The following is a 19,990-nucleotide window of genomic DNA, read 5'->3' as shown; positions in this document are numbered from 1 at the left end:
CGACATAAAACAATTGACATGAGGATGCAAGAATGAATATTTCAGACATTTTTCAAGATCTTATGATTGTACATTCCCTTGCCAACAAAGACTAAGATACACCAATGAATATTTCAGACATTCCTCATGATCTAATGATTGCACATTCCATTGCCAGCGAAGATAAAGATACACCAATGAGTACATTCTTGTTTTATTCGGTTATTTTATGTAAAGAATAGCCACTATAAGGAAGAACGGCGGATCTGCAGAGATGACCTGCAAGACAAAAAGCTCCTAGTAAGTTCAGATTCCATGGTTGCAGCACAGCAGCAGGTCACAAATGATGTGCTTCTGGGGTCTAAGCTCAAAGTGAATTGCTCTCTCAAAGAACATGTGGGTGTCTAAACTCGAAATTAAATGCTCTCTTAAAGGATGCATTGATGCTGTACAAAATATTTCCTTGCTTATTGACCAATGTTCAAATGACTTGGCGATTCCATGTGACACTTTACATTCTTTAGAGAAACCGTTTATCTTTCATTTCTCTGATGCCAATGCCCTAAGGTGTTCCCACAGATTAACTGCATGACGTTTTCTTGGGACGAAACTGTTTTCCAGTCCACCAAATAGGTCGAATGTTCTAGCATCTTGCACAAAGTGGACACATTTATGTGACGATTAGAGGTAACAGAAAAAGAAGCAGAAGTGCAAGGCATGTGTGTGTCCTAGCATCTCCGGACCCATAGTGCAAAATGCTATTAATTATTGAAGCAGCTGAGGGAAATTCTCGATTTTGTGTTAGGATTGAGCAATTCACAATATATTACGAGGTTGTAACAGGACAACCAGTTTCTCCAAATTAACTGAAATAAGGATATTCCAGTAAAGGCTTACATGAGCTCAACAACAAGGGCAGATGCCCCACCTCCCCCATTGCAGATCCCACCTACACCATACTTCCCGTTCTTCTGTCTCAGCACCTAAATCACCACCATGTAATTACCGAGATGGTCAAAGTGCATAATTACTTAAGCACCACAGAGAAAGAGGAGATGATCAACCAGCTTCAAGCTTACTAGTGAAGAGACATTGCCAAGAAGAATAGCAAGATATGCAAATAAAATTTACCCCTAACAATGTGATCAGTATGCGAGCTCCACTGCATCCTATTGGATGTCCTAGTGATACAGCTCCACCGTGCACATTGACTCGTTCCTGAAACCAACAGACGTAAACAAAGGTCCTAATAAGGTAACGTAGTTGGAAACATCAAAAGTACGAAAACAAATGAATAAGTTCAAAGGCGAGAGAACTTAAAGGACTTGATCTAAGAGTGCACTAAACTGAATGGTACAAGTAAGTTTATGGTACGAGTAAGTTTTTGCAACACTCACGGGTTTAAGAGCAAGTAGCTTTTGATTGGCAAGAACCACGACCTGCAGGGACAGGTACCAAACTATGGTCAGAAGATCCACCAGAAGAATGTATAGCTTGGTGTCAAATATCTAAGCATAACTACGTACAGAAAATGCTTCATTAATTTCATAGTAGTCAATTTGACTAGCATCAAGACCAGCATTCGAAATGGCTTTTGGTATTGCGAGGGCTGGAGCGGTCGTGAATAGTTCGGGTGCCTACAAGAGAATAAACTTCAGTAACTGTCCATCAAAGTTTTAGAGATAGAAAAGTAAAAAAAAAAAAAAAAAGTTATTTTCATGGCACCTGAGCAGCATCCGCGTATCCTTTGATCTTTGCAATTACTCGCAACCCAAGTTCAAGTACTTTCTTCCCACTAACTAGAACTAGTGCAGCTGCACCATCACTGCACAGAATGATAAAGAGAGTTAAAAGATTAGGCACAGGAACCACCAAAACAGCCAAGATAGTTTGATGTCCAGAAATGCATGCTCTAGCACATGCTTATACCTTATGCTAGATGCATTCCCGGCAGTAACAGAACCGCCACTCTCCTTGAAGCTAGGTCTCAGTTTCTTGAGTTTTGCAGAGTCAAACTATGGGAGGAAAAGAGAGATGGCAGGATAAGAAGGCATCTAAAAAGTGCAAGAAACTAATGTAGTGGCCTCACCAGAAATGAAGAAAAGCTAAACAAACCCTAATGATATTATTTATTGACACCGTATTACGATCTATCCTCTGTTGTTGATTATCCCTCCTTAACCAAAGGGATCCAACATAATTGAATAACTGCAAAAGAATTTGAAATTATGTCTGTTTTTAACACCTCCAAACCAGAGTAATTACCTTTCCTAAACCTTCATCTTTATCTACAATTGTTGACGGCTTTCCTCTTCCTCCCGAAACTTCAACCTGCAAGTGCAATACTGAAATAAGAATTACATCACTTAATCCAGGAACTTCCGTTCTGTGAAATAGAGATCACACCGAAACTATCTCCCAGGCAAAGAGACCACTATTTCGAGCAGCAATTCCTCTTTCAAAGCTCTGGATAGCATAAGAATCCTGTGATCAACCATGAAAATAGATGTAAAATCCTTTCAAGTCAATGGAGAAACCTGTAGCACATCCAATAAGGAACATGAGTAAATCCATGTAAATCCCTGTTCCCAGTTAAACCGAATCAGCTGAAGCAGCACACAAGCAACAAAAATTTCAGTTAAGCCACATGAAGAGAATCATAGCCTCAAACATGCACATCATAGGGAATTAAGAAATGACAGCACCCTGTAAAAACAAATCAGCTAAAGCAACACACAAGCAACAAAAAGTTCATGCATTAAATGTTAAGCCACATGAAGAGAGTCATAGCCTCCAACATGCACGTCAGAAATGACAGCATCATGAATTACACCAAGATGTGAAGAGAAGTATCTCCAAATATGGTCTGTTAAATTTAGAACAAGTTCATTGTTGTGAAGAGAAGTAAGATAATTTAAAATGAGTGAGATCGTGAATGAATACCTGTTGTTCTCTTGTTATGTTATGATTCTCCGCACAAATTTCTGCGCAAACACCCATTCCAAAGTCATTGTAAACATCCCAAAGGCCATCTTTGAGCATCCCATCGACAATACTATCATGTCCAAGTCGAGATCCCCTCCTGTTCACCCAGTAACATACAAGTGCATCAAAATGCTTGCCTGGAAACTTTAACAAGAAAATTTTCCACAGGGTCCAGCCAAATATAATGAATAGGAAAGTCAAAACAATATGGAACAATACCATCCAGAGGTAGGCTCTAGAATTCTTCATGTAGCCTTATAGCTAGTAGAAAATATGCTTTGGATTTACTAGGGAAGAACAAATAAAATAAGCCTTAAGGTACACGAAAAATTCATGTATCTACAATTTGTAAGAGATGTGTTCCAGAACTCTCTGAAACACAAACCAGCGAAGTACACATACCAACCTTGCTTCAGCTAGATATTTGAGTGCTTACACATACCAACCTTGCTTCAGCTAGATATTTGGGTGCATTAGACATGCTTTCCATACCACCAGCCACAACAAAATCATTAATGCCCAACTGAATGGTCTGCGCAGCGAGCATTGTAGCTGATAAAGCAAGGGGATTTAACATGTCAACACTCTTAAGAATGGGAACCACTAAAAAAAGTGAAAAGAATGCGTATTTAGCCTCGTCACAAAAGGTCACCTTTCATTCCTGATGCGCAAACTTTGTTCACAGTGGTGCAAATTACCGAATTAGGTATGCCAGCGCCTAGAGCAGCCTGCCTAGCCGGGGCTTGCCCTAAATTTGCACTTAGGACATTCCCGAAGAACACCTCTTGCACCAGTGCAGGATCTACATTAGCTCTCTTAAGAGCACCTTAAAACGAACATGAGCAACACAATCAGATTGACCTTTCAGAGCTCACACTATGATTGTGCGAAATCAAAGAGAAGGGCATTGGGTATTACATTGAATAGCTATGGAGCCAAGCTGGGTAGCTGAGAAAGAAGAAAGGGAACCCAGCAAGCCACCCATAGGCGTACGAGCAATACCAACAATACAAACATCTGTTGAAGGCAAAACATCAAACATTCAAACTTGGAAGAAAATCAATTGAATTATAGGGAAAGGGACACTATTGGTGCCATAACTTTTGTACATGTCTCATATCTTTCCAATTGATCACTAGTGTCATTACCTCTAAAAGACGTTCATTTCAGTGATGTTTTTTTTTTGGTAAATTCATTTCAGTGATGTTGGCGATTTCTTTTGCCAAAAAATCCGACATGAGATTTATTTAACATAAAATCAGTCAGCGTGACTCACAAGGGAATTGATGTCATCAAAAGCATGTAAAAGATGTCGTTTTACCCTTTCCTTGCCCCAATATCCTCCACAATATGCAGGCTCGAGCGCCTCTCGAGCCTCACCATCGCCGATTGGAAGGGACCAAATCAAATCATTCCATCGTTTTTTTTTTGGTAAGGACAAATCATTCCATCGTTTATCTACTTTGGATCCAAAAAAAGCCAAGTTGGATATGTTTTCAGTAAAATTTATCCAAATAGTATTCGTCGTATCACTCAAGTGAATTTTTTTTTGAAAGTTATGACAAAGTTATGGATCAAAATGAGGGCCATACGAAAGTTACGGCATTGTTGACCTCATCTTCCCATGAATTATAACAAAGGCAAGTATTTACCCTTTCCATGGAACTAGGACTACTCAAGATGTTATATCCAGAAGAAGAGCTATGCCAGCCACCCAAATTCAATCACCAAATCAAAACTTAAAGGAAAGTGCGTATTTTTTTCTGTACTGATCGTCAGCCGAGAGAAAATCTATTACAGTGTCTCTGCCTCTTGTTTCTTTCCTTTGTTTTTCTGCTCTGTTCATTCGCTCGTGAGTTCCACGAAACGGAGCCAGACAAGCAAAATTAACCGAGACATGCGATCATTCAATCATGGGTATGTAAATACTAAGCAAGAAAAACGAAAGAACCTTGGGGTTGTATAGACTCCGAAACAGAGGCCATCGCTGTGTCCAGCCACGTTCTCCTCAACAGAAACTGCGACATGCCCAGAGACGATGAGGGGAAAAAGAAGGGTAAAAAAAACGAGAATTGTACCAAAAACTATGAACGCCGGGAGCAAAATTACGAAGTGCGAAGAAGCGGGGCACGAACTCAGGAGCTGCAGCAGCAGCACGTCTGTTGATCAAACCTTGAAGACAGAACAGAAGCCGTGCTGTGTTTATAAGGTGGGTTCGTTCGTGCTCATGCCCGCATCACCTTGGGATGTGTAGTGGTTTTTTTAACTGAATTCTTTATGCGAAAAGAATCCTAATCGTATCTTTTTTCCTTCGGACTGATGATAGATTTTTTGTCAGACTGTCAGTCTCAGTGATTACATTATCTCGCTCTCTCAGGTTCAGCTTAAGCCCTTAATGAATTCTAGCTAAAGAAATCGTGAATGATATCATATATTTAGGGAGTCATAAGCTGAGAATAAATTTATGAATGATAATTAATAAGTTTAAGATATGGTTGGTAAACTATATTGAATGAACGATGAGATTCATATTGAACAATTAATAATTTTAAATTATATTTAAAAATTATCAATTAGTATACAATTAATGTTTATCCAGGAACAGGTCATGTCCAGATCTTGAAGCATGTTTGGATATCTTTGACATTGGATAGAATGATGATTTCAGCACAAACAAAGCAGCACAGTGCTGGTACTACTGCTGAGAACCCAAAAGGAAAAGGATAATAATATTAGCTGCTTGACGATTACTCAGAAATATAAGGACTTAAACTGAGGATTAGTATAATCCAATCTCTCGTCTGACAATGAATAAGAGCGCACAAAAGACAGCAAACTACAAGTAGCATCTCCACAACACAGACGCAGCAGATGGGTATGAGAAAAACAATGCTGATCTCCTTCTGTTTCTTTGTTTGTGCAATTCCATCAACTATGAGACGATGCGCCTGAAGGTCAGATTGATCCGGACCCCCTCCACTTTGGCACGCTTTGGTACCGAGTGGATCCAATCCCGTTGAGTGTAGCCTCTCATCACTAGCAAGGAGCCATGCTTCAGGACAAATGTATGTTGATCAGCACCACTGCTGATTCTCAATCGTTTTCTCACCGGTTCACCACCCGGTCTTCTTTCTAACAACCACACCAAGATAAAAAAAAAAAAAGGCATCAGTACATTGAATAATATAGACTTCTAATCATAGTCAAAGTGTCAAGATAGGTTCTGTATCATAGGAATCAACAGGGTTTAGGTATAGTTTCTCGCGGTTCCTTTCGGCAAATTAAAGGATCAACAACTTCACCTCGGGAGGTTTTACTGGGTTTCTTCTTGAGGAAAAACTCACGCTCACATCCAAAGGAAACAGAGGCGATTTCTGGAGTAGATCCATATAGTTTCTCGTCGTCAGAATGCCAACCGACGTAGTCATTGCCACCTTTATATCTATTTAGAAGAAGGGAATTGAATTTACTCCCAGGAAGTGCCTTGTGAACCTTCAGAAAAGAGTATAGATAGATGTTAACACAGAGAGAATCACAAAAATACTATTTTTTGAGGAAATTGTGATATAACTCAATCCCACAACACCCTTACTGCCTCCAAGATTTCCTTGAGCGGAGGATAATCGTCCCACAAGTAGGCATGTGGTTGATATCCACTGTACACCAAGTCTGTCAGACCGACATTCGCGACATAACAAGTATCTCTGGGCTGCATTAGAAAATTCATACTTTAGCATAGATAGGCAAATGTCTCCAAGTACCAAAAACATTTCATTGCTTGAGCACTGCAGTACCACACAAGCTAGAAGGACCTGCCAAGTCCTACAAACTCTTGCAAAAATCTCTAATGAGTTTTCACCATCTGCTTAACTACATCAAATTAATGGTTCTAACTATGCATTCTGTTTGACAAGCAAACAAACGGGAATTACAGACAGACTAACTGACACCAGTAAAGTTACCTGATAGTATAACAGTGCCAATTACAAAGCCATGTCAAATACTTCCGCACCCAACTCTTCTAACATCAGTAATCAGGACCCAAACAGAGTCTTCAGTTTTACCAATTATAGCACCGCCACAGAAAGTCACCGGTAATTAACATAATCAGCTAACTGCATAAGAAGAATACAAATTGCGACCACTCCTATGGGAAAATGGAATTTATTTTTCTCTTTTGGGCAATGCGAGAAAATTGCCTTTGAATCTATAGGATAAGGGCAAACTAAATTTAGCTCTTTAGTTGAGGCACTCACATGTAGATCTTCACTCATGATTCTCACCTCAAACTTTTAAAAATTGCGCATTTAGAGAACTTCATTCACGCCCATCGGAGTCAATTGCAATGAATTTGCGAAGCACTTTCTTTCGGCTTAACATCACTGGCATTTACTAAAGACTCAAGGCATATATCAACGAAACAATGAGCAGCTCCTGCAAACTAATGATATGAACCCTAGCAGCTTCTTCTGATATTGAACAAGAAACCCAGAACCACAATATCGTTTCATCCACAAAAGACTGCAACTTTAGTCAATTCACCCAATCAAAGGCTAAGCTCAACTTCTTTCTCAGATACCTGTAGTTCCCTGACATGATCACATTCTCAGACGGCATCCTAACTGCCGAACCATCGAACAAGAACAACAACATGCGGAAATGCAAACGCGTCGTGAATAATATGTTAAAAAGGACCTGCAAACAAGAGCGACCAAAGACCCGGATGGAGGGTCTCGTCCAAGGAATGTGCTTGTCGAGGTAGTCGCAAAACCGCCAGGACTCGTCGCGCGAGAGGAAGCGAGGCGTGTACACGACTTCGCTCCCGTTTCCAAGATCGACCCTCGTCGATTTCTTCGCGAGTTCATCGCCAGAGCGAGATGAGTGCGTGGGTTCTTCTCCTTCTTCTTCTTCTTCTTCTTCTGCCGAGATGGGTTTCGATTTCAGTCGAAGGGTCATCGCCATTTTTCGAAAGGATCGAAGAAGAAGAGCCAAGCAGCCATTTCCAGCGCCAAAGGAGGTCGCTTTTTATGGGCCATTTTACTTTCCACTTTCTTGAGCATTTTATCTTCTTTTCCTTTTTTTTTCTAATTATCCTTTACAACCCGAAAGATGGAATGATAACACAAATAATTACTGAATTTTAATTTAATATGTAATGTTATCCCTGAGCTTTTAATTTGATCAATGTGGTCTCTGAATTTTAATCTAATGTGTAATGCGGTCCTTGAACTTTTAACTTTGTTTAATGTGGTCCCTAGACTTTTTGTGCATGCTCAAGTTAGTTGCTGAACTATATAAAAATATTCAATGTTATCCTTCCATTAATTCAAATTTAGGAATAACATTAAATATTTTCATGTATTTAAATATCACATTGAACAAATTAAAAATTCATGGATAATATTGCACATTGATTCAAAATTCAGAGACTATTTGTGTCATTCCTCCCTCTCCAAAAGAACCAAAAAAAAGAAATACTCCTGCTATCTTAGAAAATCTTACAGGTCATCCTATTAAAGTATGCAAGCATAAATTTTTCTTTCTTGCTCTTAAACTAAGGGAAAATTTCAAATCAATACCCAAAGTGGGGTCATTTTCTCAAAAAAGGATCCAAAGTGGATATAGTGTTAAATAAGGGTCTGAAGTGCCCAATCAATCTCAAATAGAGGTCCGAAGCGCCCAATTAGTCTCAAGTAAAAGCCTGGGTTCACCGGCCGGTCAAATGCTTACCGGCCAGCGAGCACTTCACTGTTCTGATCACCGGAATAAGGACAATTTTGTCTTTTACTTTTTAAATTTTTTTTGTTTCTTTTTTCCTTTTACTGTTTTTTTCTTTCCCTTTTCTTTTTTTTTTCTCTTTTCCCTCTGTCGGCCATAGCCGGGGCTGGCAGAGGCCACCCTCGTCGGAGTCGAGCGAGGGCCGCCCTCGCCTGGGCGACCCTCGCCAGATCCGGTGAGAGCAAGAGGGTTGCTCTCGCCCGACGCTGGCGAGGGCAGCCCCACTTGAGGCCGGCAACCTCCGCCGGCCTCGGCTATGGCCGGCGGAGGGAAAATAGTAAAAAAAAAAGAAAAGGGAAAGAAAAAAACAGTAAAAGGAAAAAAGCAACAAAAAAAATTAAAAAAGTAAAAGACGAAATTGCCCTTATTCCGGCGATCAGAACAGTGACGTGCTTGCCGGCCGGTGAGCAATTGACCGGCCGATGAACCCATGCTCTTATTTGATACTATGTCCACTTTGGATTCTTTTTTGAGAAAATGATCATATTTTGGATATTGATTTGCAATTTTCCCTTAAACTAATTATGTTGTGTGGGAACCATCCACGAAGTGACATCACTTTGTACGCTTGGTAATGGTTGTGAATGTGCTATGACCGCGAGGCGTTTTGCCAAGCATCTTATAATCTCTCAACTTGGGTTTCTCTTCTGACCCCGGATTACGAAATTTTTAGTACCTTCGACGAATTGTTCATTCCGATCGAATTCAGCACGACACAAGATCACAGTTTGTCAATCCGATGATGAGACCGAATGCAGTAATATCCTCTTCAAGATTTTCCTCGAGTGAACATGGGTGATTGTGTATAGATCTCATGGGCAGGAACAAGTCAACAAAATGGTACTGTGGAAAGACAAGATAGGCACACACTGGGAACTACAAAGGCCCTTGCTACTTTTTCATAACAACCTCCTGGCAAATGATAAAAAGGGTAAGAAGAGATCACATTACATTGAAAAATCTTTCTACTTCATCACTACTCCATACACACTATTTTTCATACGCACCAACAATGTAGTTAGTCTTCAGTTGGTGGTTGCCTTGCGAAACTAAACTATGCGAAAAACCTAAACTTGATTAGGCTATGAACGCTGTTAGCTACAATGCTTCAGCTAACCTCGAGTTTTGTTCACTATTTAGTGCCTGCGAAAGAATTATCTATGAACTTGATCTTCAACTGAATCTCCCCGGACTCGACATCGCTGAGCCTCAACCACACATCCTGCACGACCTCGCCATCTATGCAGGCGATGGAGCTTTCCCTGACTAGGCAGTTTTCGCCATCCGGGACGACCTTTCTCAGCGTAGTCTCACCTGAGGAAACCTTTAGGATCTGTCTCAGTCTAGCAGCAGAGACTATGGGTTGAAGACCTATGTGGGCATGTCCCATTTTATCATCCGCTTTGAAACGGTCTCTGTCAAAGACTTCCTGGAGCAAGTGATTGAATTATATCTCATTATATGCCAGCAATTGCACAATAAATCGATGGCCTTAAGTTACTTCGTTGATGACATGTGAAGTTCTTAAGTATAACGGGCATGCGCCCATCGTGTTTTCAAATTCTAAAAAGTTTCCAGAACAAGAACAAAATGTAAGGTAGAAAAAGGAAGAGGACAGTGAGATTAACGACTTATTTGAGATAAAAGAAACATTTTCTCCGAGACTTAAACCAGTAAATGCACACTTCGGTTAGGTCTCCCAAGATGTTATACTCTCACAAGTTTATAAAGCAATCGACCATGTTTAATGACTTTGATGCGAGAGGATTGAAGAGCAATTTAATCGAGAGCATGAGAACCCAAACCAGAAGATATGGAACAGAGAAAAAGCCAAAAAAAGAGTTGATTTTGGCTTTAAAAGTATAACTTATCAGAATTCTCACATTATTAAACAGATTCAACCATTCCGTTCTTCGACTAATAAGCATAGCTGGAACTTTGGAACGGATTGATGAAATGCAGATTATACATTTTATGCTCCAAAACCTCGATCTTAACTGTAGTATATATAATGACAAATGCACTTGCATGCGTGCGCAGAGAGAGAGAGAGAGAGTTACCAAGTTTAGCATTCCCACAGGTTCTGCAAGGGAAAAACTTAGCTCCTCATTCCAAACAGGATTCAGGCAGCTGTTTATAACTCTGGTCTTTGCAGTCTGCTAAATGATGACAGTCGTAAGCACCAAATTTTCACTGAAGTGAATATTGGAATGCAAACTATGGAAGTGAATCGAAAGTCTCAAGGAAGAGGCATTCACACTAACAAAGTATCAACAACAGAAGCGCTTCAATATGTCTTACACTGTGCGACAGCCGAAAACACTGGCATCAATTCATTAGTGCTCATACAATTAGTACCTCAGCACACATTAAAAACTGGCCCACAGCACCAGATCATCGAAAACCAATTGAATATCAACTTGACAGGCACAGACACTAGGTACACAAAGGGTCTAACAAGAGACCGAGCATTCACCTGGTTGCCCAACTTGACAACAACATAAGGATCGCTGCTCTTGAAGTCCCTGATCACTAGCCCTTTTCCTCTCACGACAGTCACTTTTAACAGTCCCAATGGCTCTCCCATCTTTGACTTCACAGAGAGAATTTCTGCAGAGGCAAAACTTAAAAGGGTTGCAAGAGAAAAAAAAATGGAAGGGAAAATTTCTCTTACATAATAATGATTAAATCATATCGCCACAAACGAATTTGCAGAAAAATGAAACAAGAAATTTACCAAATCAAACTCCACCTCCAAAGTTCCTAAAAGAAAGCAAGCATTTTAACAGATGAACAATTGTTCAGAGAAATCTACATAGAATTCCAGAACCAAAAATGTGTATGCAAAGCAGCAGGAGCTATAATTGAGATGCATTGCATTTGAGTGCACTCTTTTAGAAAACCAGAAGCAAAGAACAAGCACAATCATGCCGAAAGTGTCGTTAAACTGATCGATACAGTCATCATCCACCACCGCATGCCAGAAAACTTTATTTTTTTCCCATAGAAAAGAAAAAACTTTTATGACTTGCGAGGCTGAGTATAGAATAACATTCAGGGCAAAGTGCACTTTCTTTATCTTCATATTTAAATGTGTGTGACGACAACCACAGCATCAATTTTCCCTGAGGGGGTCATGCTGTCCAGGCCCCAAAACAAAACAAGAATCTTGAAAGAGTAAAAAAGGATAGGGAGCTTCGAAGGAAGCATCCAATGCTGCTTCAGCTCCAGACAAGACCAGATTTTTACAGGACAAGAGCCAATTCTGCCACCAAGAACAAATGGGTTCAACCCAAAAACTTCAAACAGCGGATAAAACCACTCATCAGCAAAAGAAGAACTTTCGGAGACCCAGCAAACAAGCAATATAACTCTAAAAAGCTTACCCAGATGACGATCTTGCAACTAAGAAGATTCAGTTCTTGGTTTCAGGGGCTTGAGAGAGACACAGAGAGAGAGAGAGAGAGCAGCATCTGAGGTTGTCCCCAGTTTAATGTAGGAGAGGAGAGAGTTTGGGGGAGACCAGGTCTCGCGTCACTCGTTTCGTGATTGCATTGAAAGGTTAAAGGTGGGACCTGAGGTGAAACTGGGTCGCCCACAGCGATGATTGGCGTTTGGACCAGATCGGTAATATCTCAGGATCTATCTCACGACACAGTCAAAGTTGACATCACCTCATTCCTACCCTTTATATATATTCTTTTCCAGTACGCCCAACCTTTCTTCTAGAACGGTAGATAGATCACAAGGTACTAAAATCGATACTGCAAATTCAATTTGCAAAATAACCATAGTGTTTTATCATTGAACCAAATGAATTTGAAGTGCTATAAAATCAAACATAGTTAAGAAGCCAAAATAATAATAATAATAAGAATCATCCTAAACACGGTTTCGACGTTCTAGCGCACACATTACCGATCTACCTATGGTGATCTAAAGTTTTTTTTTCGTACGCTTTGATATACCATGTACAAACGAGAAAAAAACAAATCTGAAGCTGTATTTCCTAGACCTAAATTACATGGATAAATTAATTATTCTCCATAAGGAGTACGTTATACGCATTTTTATTTGCATAATAAAACTAGATTTAAGATAAATATAGTCATATTTTATAGGCTTAAAATAATATGTTTTATAAACATTTTTATCATAAGCTTTTTCATAATTCATCCACCTTATGACACAAATAGTCCATGTGTAATGTTGTCCCTAAACTTTTAATTTATTAAATGCGATCCTAAATCTTAACCCTATGTGCAATGTTATCCCTGAACTTTTGTTATATGTTTAATATGGTCTCTAGACTTTTGATGCATGTTCATTTTAGTCTGTGAGTTAGATGAAAATGTTCAATATTGTCGTTCTATAATTTCAAGTTCAAGGACAACATTGAACAATTATATGTAGTTCGGAATCAGATGGAACATGTGCCAGAAGTTCATGGACCATATTGAATATATTAAAAGTTCAAGGACGACATTGTATATTAGGCTAAAATTCATGAACTATTTATGTCGTTTTTCCTGTTTTATAATTGAAAACTTAGGAAAAAGAAGAATTTAATTATCGTGTTAATTAGAACTTTGAACAAGTCCGAGGAAAAGCGAGTAAGCCCCAATCTCAAAGTGACCATTGGACGTCGCACCACCGACTTGTCGTCAACGTCATCATTGTTACCAGGTTTGGGAAAACAGTATTTTGCCGCGTATTCAGCATTCTTTAGAAGACATCTCCCTTTCCCTTCTTATTTCTTTTCCTTTTTCCCCCACTCCACAAATTAAAAATTATATTATAAAGACCACCTTACGATTATCTCATTAGCAGTCATAATCATTTCATAAACTCAAAAACATATGCATTCACTCATAGTGTTTTTTCGTCGAAACAAATAAAAGGGGATAATTTTCTAAAAAGTCATAAACATATCGTATGGCGGTTATTTCAATTCTAAACTTTTCAATTTTGCCAAGTTAGTTTTAAACATTTTGACGATTTGCTAATGTGGTCCTTTTGATTAATTTTGGCCGGAAATTGTTGACGTGGCGGCTGCACATTTGCATATTATCATAAGGTTTAGATTGGCATGATTGAAAAGTTTTAGAATGGAGTTAGACGTCGTATAATAGGTTCAAGACTTTCAAGAAAATTTTCCTGAATCTAAATAATTATTGTTGTGAATTTTGGACAAAGCATCAATGTCACATGTTACCAACTTTGTTCAAGCTGACCCGAAAGTTAGATCAAATTTCTATGTTATACAAATGTAAAAGATGTCCTCAAGTTTCGCAGTCGTGAGAAGCAAAGTGCACTTGTGTCATATTTTCATGAAAGGAAGCTATTGACTGCTATCTCACGGGAAGACTTTAGGAAGATCATTATTCTTTCATTATATAGCTAATCAAGCAAAATTTCAAAGAGAGAGAGCGAGAGGACTAAACTAAGTGAATCAACATGTTTAGTCATTAGGAGTCATGTTTTTGAAAACAATAGTTGAACACCGGTATGCCGCAAGGATTCGAAAATTGACTAATTTGAAAGTTCTTACTATAGTTTGTGATGTCTAATTTATTGATAATCCCGATTCTATCATGACAAAATATGTTTATAGTTACAAAACTCTTTTTAGATACATATTGAGTAGTCATAACAGATCATTTAAATTAACAACTCTTAACAAAATTGACCCTTTTATGTAACGATAATTTTAATTTGAATATCTGTAACTAATGAAAATTGATATTACTAGAAGTTAAATAAATAGTTCGTCGTATTTGATAAAGAATTTTTTTAGATGAACTGTTTATTAATTAGTCAAGTTCCATAATAAAGTTATAATCAGAAAATAATTATGTCCCCCAATAATTTATAGTTTGTAAGTAATCGATCGATTCTAATACACAGTTATCATTAAGCTATTTAAATTCAATTAATTATCTGTTATTAAAATAACTATGATATTTGATGTGTTATTTGACACGACTATAAGCAACAGTATAAAATAATATGGATATCATTCATAATTATGTACTTCAACATATATTACCAGTTGATTCACATACTCGACTCATATCGTCAATCAAGTAGTTAATATTTTTACAGTTTATTATCTCATAGAGTCCGATTTGATAATGCGGATTAATAATCGACATAACAGTAAATAATGGAATACTTGAATTTTTCGTGTGTAAAAATTTCTGTTTTATACTAAAAAAAAAAAAAGAACAGGCGACGAGGGTCCTTTGCAAGTTTTTCCTACTATTAGGATTAGAGATGTAATAAAGTTTTATAAAGGGTTATGCAGCATGCGAAATATGAAACATTGGCCATGCAATGCGACGTACTCGAATCCCTGCACTGTCTCCAAACGTTGCATTGCTTCATCAGTTCCTAATGATCCCTAAACGATGCCTCTCTCTCTCTCTTCAACCATTGCATTGCTGCATCAGTTCCTGTGATGCCTCTCTCTCTCTCTTTCAATATATATACAGACCCACCCCTCCAACGTTGTATACGCAACTCGTGCCATCCTTTTCGCAGCACACCGACGCTGCTGACATTGATCTCCGGTGTCCATAATCGAGGATCGAAGTGAAAAGAGTGATTCGAAGATGGAAGAAGACTACGGGTGGGGAAGCGGTTCGATATTGATGATCGTGGTGGTTGCCGCGGTGCTCTTGCTGGCCCCGTTGGTGATGGGTTCGGTTCAACCGCCGGGTTTATCCCTCCTGTTTTTCCCCGTGGTCCTCGTCGCGGTTTTCCTCTTCCTCTGTTTATCCTCCAAATAAGTGTGTAGGCTTTAGACTTATATGTTTCGTTTCCTTTTCCCTCTCTCTCTCGCGCTCTCATTTTGTTTGTGAGCGTACCCTGCCATCTTTGTGATGTATAGGACATACATTTCTGTATTGTTCAGTCAAGTTTATTAATTGTGGTTGCTCTTGCTGTTGGTGCATTGATGAATGGTGAGTTACTCGTTCTAAACAGATTGTGTCGATGTTTAAAGAACCCAAGATGTTGAATTTATCCTTTTTGCCATGAACCATTATTTCTTGACCAGCCTAGCCTACATCAAGTTCTCAGGTGGCGACTAAAGAACGAGGTCGGCAAGACAACTGAACTCGCGATCTTGCTCGGTTTACTTGAAAATGCCTATGACGATTGGCATGTTTCTCGGGGTCATGAATCGAAATTCTCGTTAGTCTCCTCAGTGTTCGAGGGGAATTTGGAGCAGTATGTTCACAGGCATTAACGGATGAAAAACTGAATCCAAAATTACAAGTCATACATAAATCGTAGGAATTTTGTATACAATATATAGTTATTATGCTATGCTAATGGATGCTGTCTTTTCACTCCTAGTCACAAGGGATGAAGAGTTGTGCTGGTTTAGTAGCAAGTATCACAGACTCGAGTAAAAACTCCTACATAAATACACGAAAATCGAATGGACACGACCCTTTGATTTCTATGTAGCGTGTTCAATTGAATGTTGTTGTTCAAGTTTTCTGGTAGTGCAATGCTGTCTGATACTCCTGTCCAAGAATATGAAACCGAAGGTATCATCCAACGGCCGGCAACTATTTATGCTTGAAAATGGATCACTTCACAGTTAATGAATTATCCAAAGACGAATTTCAAACACTACGTTGTCATCTGCCTCATCAATTTGCAAAAGCCGGTTCAAGGCGACAGAATACCGCGCCTGGACAAAAAACTGTTTCATTTACAGAGAAAAAGAAGCACAGTAAACTCACGGATTGGAGGACAGCTGATGCAAAAATAGAAGAGAGAACAACTCTCTGCCTCAATCGAAAGAACAAGGCTTTCGATCGGCCATGTTTAATTCGGGGATACCACCAGAAGTGTTTAGAATGCACTGAAGACCTTAGACAGTGTGGAGCTCCCACTCTTGTTTGTGGCTCGCGCTATCGAGGGCGCTGGTTGAATCGATCAGTCCAGTCTTGTACAAGACATCCAGGTCATGAAAATACGGGCAAGACTTGCTATAGGCCGGACGCTTGTTCCCTTTTGCTATCCACTTCTTGAAGTACTTGTTTATGTTGTCCCATTTCTCCCTGCATTTCTTTGTGCTCCTCTTGTATCCCATAGCCGACATGCTACATGATATTTCTTCCCAAATAGAGCGTTTGAACCCCGAGCGAAGCTTAGGTTCCAAAGCCGCTCGGAGAGCTATGAGTGCCTGTACTTCAGACGCAGGCCACCTCTCATTATTTGGTTTCAGGTTTGGATTGCACTTTTTTGCAGGATTTGACGGATCAAGCTCTTCGTCCTTTGAACCTTGATTTTCATCTTCATCTTCCTCAACAGACAAGCTATTTAATTGTTGAGGGACTTGATGGCCCATGTGTTTCTCGATGAACGAAATAAGGGCGAGACTACTACGAGAAGTCTCTTGTGCTCTTAGTTCCTCATTCCTTTTTATTTGTTCCATCTCCTGCCGATGCCACGCCTCTTCCCTACTGATTCTCTCCCTTTCCATCTTCTCTAACATCTGTACTAATTCCTGGTGCATCTGCTCCTGCCTTGCCATCAGTTTCATCACCATATTCTTCATGAAGAGCTCGAATTTCTTTCTCGTTCTTCTCTTCCTCTTGCGGTTATCGGGTTCTCTAACATCTGCCGATGCATCATCGCCCTCATCTGATGACGAACTGAGGACAGAGAAAAGACCGACATGATAGCCACAATCAATATGCATTCAACGAGGGTAAAGCAGGAGTCCATGAATTTCTATCTTGTCAATAGAATCATTACGTTTTCCAAAATGTCAAACCAATACTATCATTATTCTTTCTCACAACAATTCTCAATTCAAGATGCATGAAATGCTGAATCACATGTATTATTGAAAGAGGAGTTAGAAAACAACGAATCAACGCGTTAATCTACTGGCATCCAACAGAAATCAAAATATACAAGTGGGCAGGAGGAAATGAAGGGAAAAAGGTCAAGTACCGCAAGATGACTAGCTATACAATTCCGAACCAGGCCGCTCCCTCCATCGACACTAGTTAGCTTTTAGTAAGCTCGGTTAACCGCATCTCACATTTACAGAAAGCAAGGCTAGTGGCCAGAGTATCGCAGGGCATGAATGATGATTAATAGCCTCTCTTCATGGTCTCTGCACTTTCAAACTCATTACCACATTATCACAGCTCACATCAATTAGAATCCCCCCCCCCGCCCAACACCATGATCGCGGTTTATCCCATGAGCAAGTGTCATATAAGATTAGTCTCTCTCATGCTACACGCTTCATTTCACGACGTATCGCAGTTGTTCGATCTCAACCTCGTAATTCCATAGGACGGAATCCATAAATCCTACCCCGTAACCAGCCACTTAAAACGATACGCCTTCCAATATCCCGAGGAACCGTTCGGATACTCTTACAATACCTGCCCGAGTTCCTCAGTTCCGATAGCATCGTTCATCGAAAACTTTTGAAGTGTCAATGGTCACGGTTCCCAAGCGACCTTAGAAGGCCCATACCTATTCACCCGAGTCAAACACTACTTGGAAAAACCTGAACTTGACTGTACCCTTTTCACAAATTTTACAGGGGAAAGAGTGAAAGCGAAGGTGCAGTAGCATCTCACGGTGGGTAAAAAGCTATGATTAAACACGAGCTTAACAACTAATAATCAATAAGCAAAAGTTGAGCACCGACAACGCCACAAATTAGCGAGCTTTCAACACAGAACAAATCAGCTACATAAGCAAGAAATGGCTCACCACCATGACTCCTCCCAGAAACGCCCCGGACTATCCGGGCCCCCGCTCCCCTCGCCGAGCTTCGACCCGAGCCCGCACTCGCGGGGCTTCTCCTCCTCCGCCGCGTCGGCAACTCCAGCTCCGCTCGGACCCTCGGACGACCCATCACCGCCCGCGCGCACCCGGAGCCCCCCGCCGCCCCCCGGGGTCTCCGGTGGCGACCTGGCGGCGCACCTGATCGGCCTCAGCTTCGGGCGGCGTCGGCAGTGAGCGCCCTCGCCGGGGCACCCGACCCCGGCCGCCGCTGGGTCCGGGCGCCGATGGCAGACTAACGCCGCGGACGGCTCCGGGAACGGGTCCACGCTCTCCGCGAGGGCGGCGCCGGCGAGGAGTTCCATGGGGTTGGCGGCGGCGGCGGCGGCCGAGGTAAAAAAAAAGTTCGGTAATCGGCGGCGATGAGATCAAAGTTAAAAAAAGGAGGGGCCTTTGGGGAGGAGGCGGGGGTTGGTGGTGAAATGAGGAGGGTGATTTGGGAAATTACGGTGGTCGGTTCATTCTTGGCGTGTATTTACGGGTTTGCCCCTCTGACGTGTCGAGCGGTCATGGGGTTTGGTTCATTTTGGATAATACGTTGTCTTTTTTTTTTTTTCTGAATATTGAAAGTTAAAACTGATTAGCCTTAACAAAGAACACGTATGATCTTCGATGTGGCATGTTTAAAAAGAAAAAAATTAAGAAAAGAAGAAGAGAAAACCAAGATTAAAAGTATAAGAAAAAAGAAAAATAAGCCCCAAAAAAAAAAAGAAATTAGAGAATTGAAGAGGGAACTTCGATTAGAGCTGCATCGTCAGCCCGTCTCCCCCGGTAGGGGCAGTTGAGCGAAGAGGACAAGAGTTGTCTTATCACCCTGCTTTATATTTCATATCAAACTAAACAAAGAAAAATATTGTCTTATCATCTTATTATCATTTTTTTTCATATTTTTGAACTGTTCGGACTTTGTAAGCATTTGATTTATCCCCATTGGGTGTGGAAGTCCATGCATCTCACAAACATGGGAATAATTGAACTTAAACCTCGAGCAGAAAAGGACGAATACGCTTCCCATTAAAACAATTCATTGAAGATGGCATGAGTTATTAATCACTCTATTAAAAGTGTCATCATGGTCGGGTCAGGTTTCCATGATACCTGGCTTGAACACTGTAAAAGCGTGCTTGACACGATCCAATCCGAGACCCGAACCGCTTATAACCTGAGTCATCAAGTCGGGTCGGGTCGGGTTTCGATATTTTAATCTTTACCCAATTTGCCTGATATTACTGTTTGGATTGTTTAGAACAGGCTGAACATCAAGGAGGAACAACACGAATTATTAGATTATTGGTTTGACAAAAAATAAAAAAACAAGAATTATTGGATTACGTACCATTGTATTTAATTTCTTCGAAAATTCTATATGTAGTACATGCAATACAGATTATAGTAAAATGGCCATCTAGAAAAACCG

General features: G+C 40.2%; 5 protein-coding genes across 10 annotated transcripts; 1 reads left to right on the top strand and 4 right to left on the bottom strand.

Annotated features, from left to right (window-relative positions):
* Window positions 1–48: 48 nt before the first annotated feature.
* On the bottom strand, window positions 49–5,325 carry LOC115677859 (acetyl-CoA acetyltransferase 2-like). 2 transcript variants are annotated; one of them, XM_030601093.2, is made up of 15 exons: window positions 5,074–5,325; window positions 4,916–4,982; window positions 3,883–3,981; window positions 3,617–3,790; window positions 3,411–3,516; window positions 2,923–3,061; window positions 2,386–2,463; window positions 2,245–2,310; window positions 1,909–1,994; window positions 1,705–1,804; window positions 1,506–1,616; window positions 1,377–1,418; window positions 1,111–1,197; window positions 877–962; window positions 49–258 (listed from the first exon to the last, which is right to left on the bottom strand). In XM_030601093.2, the coding sequence occupies exons 2-15, from the start codon at window positions 4,947–4,949 to the stop codon at window positions 225–227; spliced, it is 1,242 nt and encodes a 413-aa protein (XP_030456953.2). In that variant the 5' UTR covers window positions 4,950–4,982; window positions 5,074–5,325; the 3' UTR covers window positions 49–224. The 2 variants fall into 2 exon arrangements, with proteins under 2 accessions (XP_030456953.2, XP_056159781.1); XM_056303806.1 differs by lacking the exon at window positions 3,883–3,981 and having other exon boundaries at window positions 5,074–5,324.
* A 344-nt stretch (window positions 5,326–5,669) lies between these two features.
* Window positions 5,670–7,984, bottom strand: LOC115677843 (DNA oxidative demethylase ALKBH2-like). The gene is made up of 4 exons (XM_030601064.2): window positions 7,660–7,984; window positions 6,557–6,673; window positions 6,267–6,456; window positions 5,670–6,096 (listed from the first exon to the last, which is right to left on the bottom strand). The coding sequence occupies exons 1-4, from the start codon at window positions 7,924–7,926 to the stop codon at window positions 5,897–5,899; spliced, it is 774 nt and encodes a 257-aa protein (XP_030456924.1). The 5' UTR covers window positions 7,927–7,984; the 3' UTR covers window positions 5,670–5,896.
* Window positions 7,985–9,623: 1,639 nt separating this feature from the next.
* Window positions 9,624–12,347, bottom strand: LOC115677845 (protein C2-DOMAIN ABA-RELATED 11-like). Of its 5 annotated transcripts, XM_056303778.1 has the most exons (5): window positions 12,129–12,347; window positions 11,480–11,505; window positions 11,219–11,352; window positions 10,803–10,901; window positions 9,624–10,171 (listed from the first exon to the last, which is right to left on the bottom strand). In XM_056303778.1, the coding sequence occupies exons 3-5, from the start codon at window positions 11,327–11,329 to the stop codon at window positions 9,875–9,877; spliced, it is 507 nt and encodes a 168-aa protein (XP_056159753.1). In that variant the 5' UTR covers window positions 11,330–11,352; window positions 11,480–11,505; window positions 12,129–12,347; the 3' UTR covers window positions 9,624–9,874. The 5 variants fall into 5 exon arrangements, with proteins under 5 accessions (XP_056159753.1, XP_056159754.1, XP_056159751.1 ...); XM_056303779.1 differs by lacking the exon at window positions 11,480–11,505 and having other exon boundaries at window positions 11,219–11,366; XM_056303776.1 differs by lacking the exon at window positions 11,480–11,505 and having other exon boundaries at window positions 12,129–12,345.
* A 2,977-nt stretch (window positions 12,348–15,324) lies between these two features.
* On the top strand, window positions 15,325–15,726 carry LOC115677846 (uncharacterized). The gene has a single exon (XM_030601070.2). The coding sequence runs from the start codon at window positions 15,357–15,359 to the stop codon at window positions 15,531–15,533; it is 177 nt and encodes a 58-aa protein (XP_030456930.2). The 5' UTR covers window positions 15,325–15,356; the 3' UTR covers window positions 15,534–15,726.
* A 599-nt stretch (window positions 15,727–16,325) lies between these two features.
* Window positions 16,326–18,995, bottom strand: LOC115677842 (trihelix transcription factor GTL1). The gene is made up of 2 exons (XM_056303757.1): window positions 18,502–18,995; window positions 16,326–17,417 (listed from the first exon to the last, which is right to left on the bottom strand). Exons 1-2 carry the CDS (start codon window positions 18,876–18,878, stop codon window positions 16,631–16,633), a joined length of 1,164 nt encoding a protein of 387 aa, XP_056159732.1. The 5' UTR covers window positions 18,879–18,995; the 3' UTR covers window positions 16,326–16,630.
* Between the last annotated feature and the right edge of the window lie 995 nt (window positions 18,996–19,990).

The sequence above is a fragment of the Syzygium oleosum genome, unplaced genomic scaffold, assembly GCF_021117445.2.
Source record: "Syzygium oleosum isolate NSW1041296 unplaced genomic scaffold, Sole_v2.1 Sole_v2.29, whole genome shotgun sequence".
Lineage (NCBI taxonomy): Eukaryota > Viridiplantae > Streptophyta > Magnoliopsida > Myrtales > Myrtaceae > Syzygium > Syzygium oleosum.
Note: the sequence above shows the minus strand (reverse complement) of the source record. Positions and strands in the feature narration are given on the sequence as shown.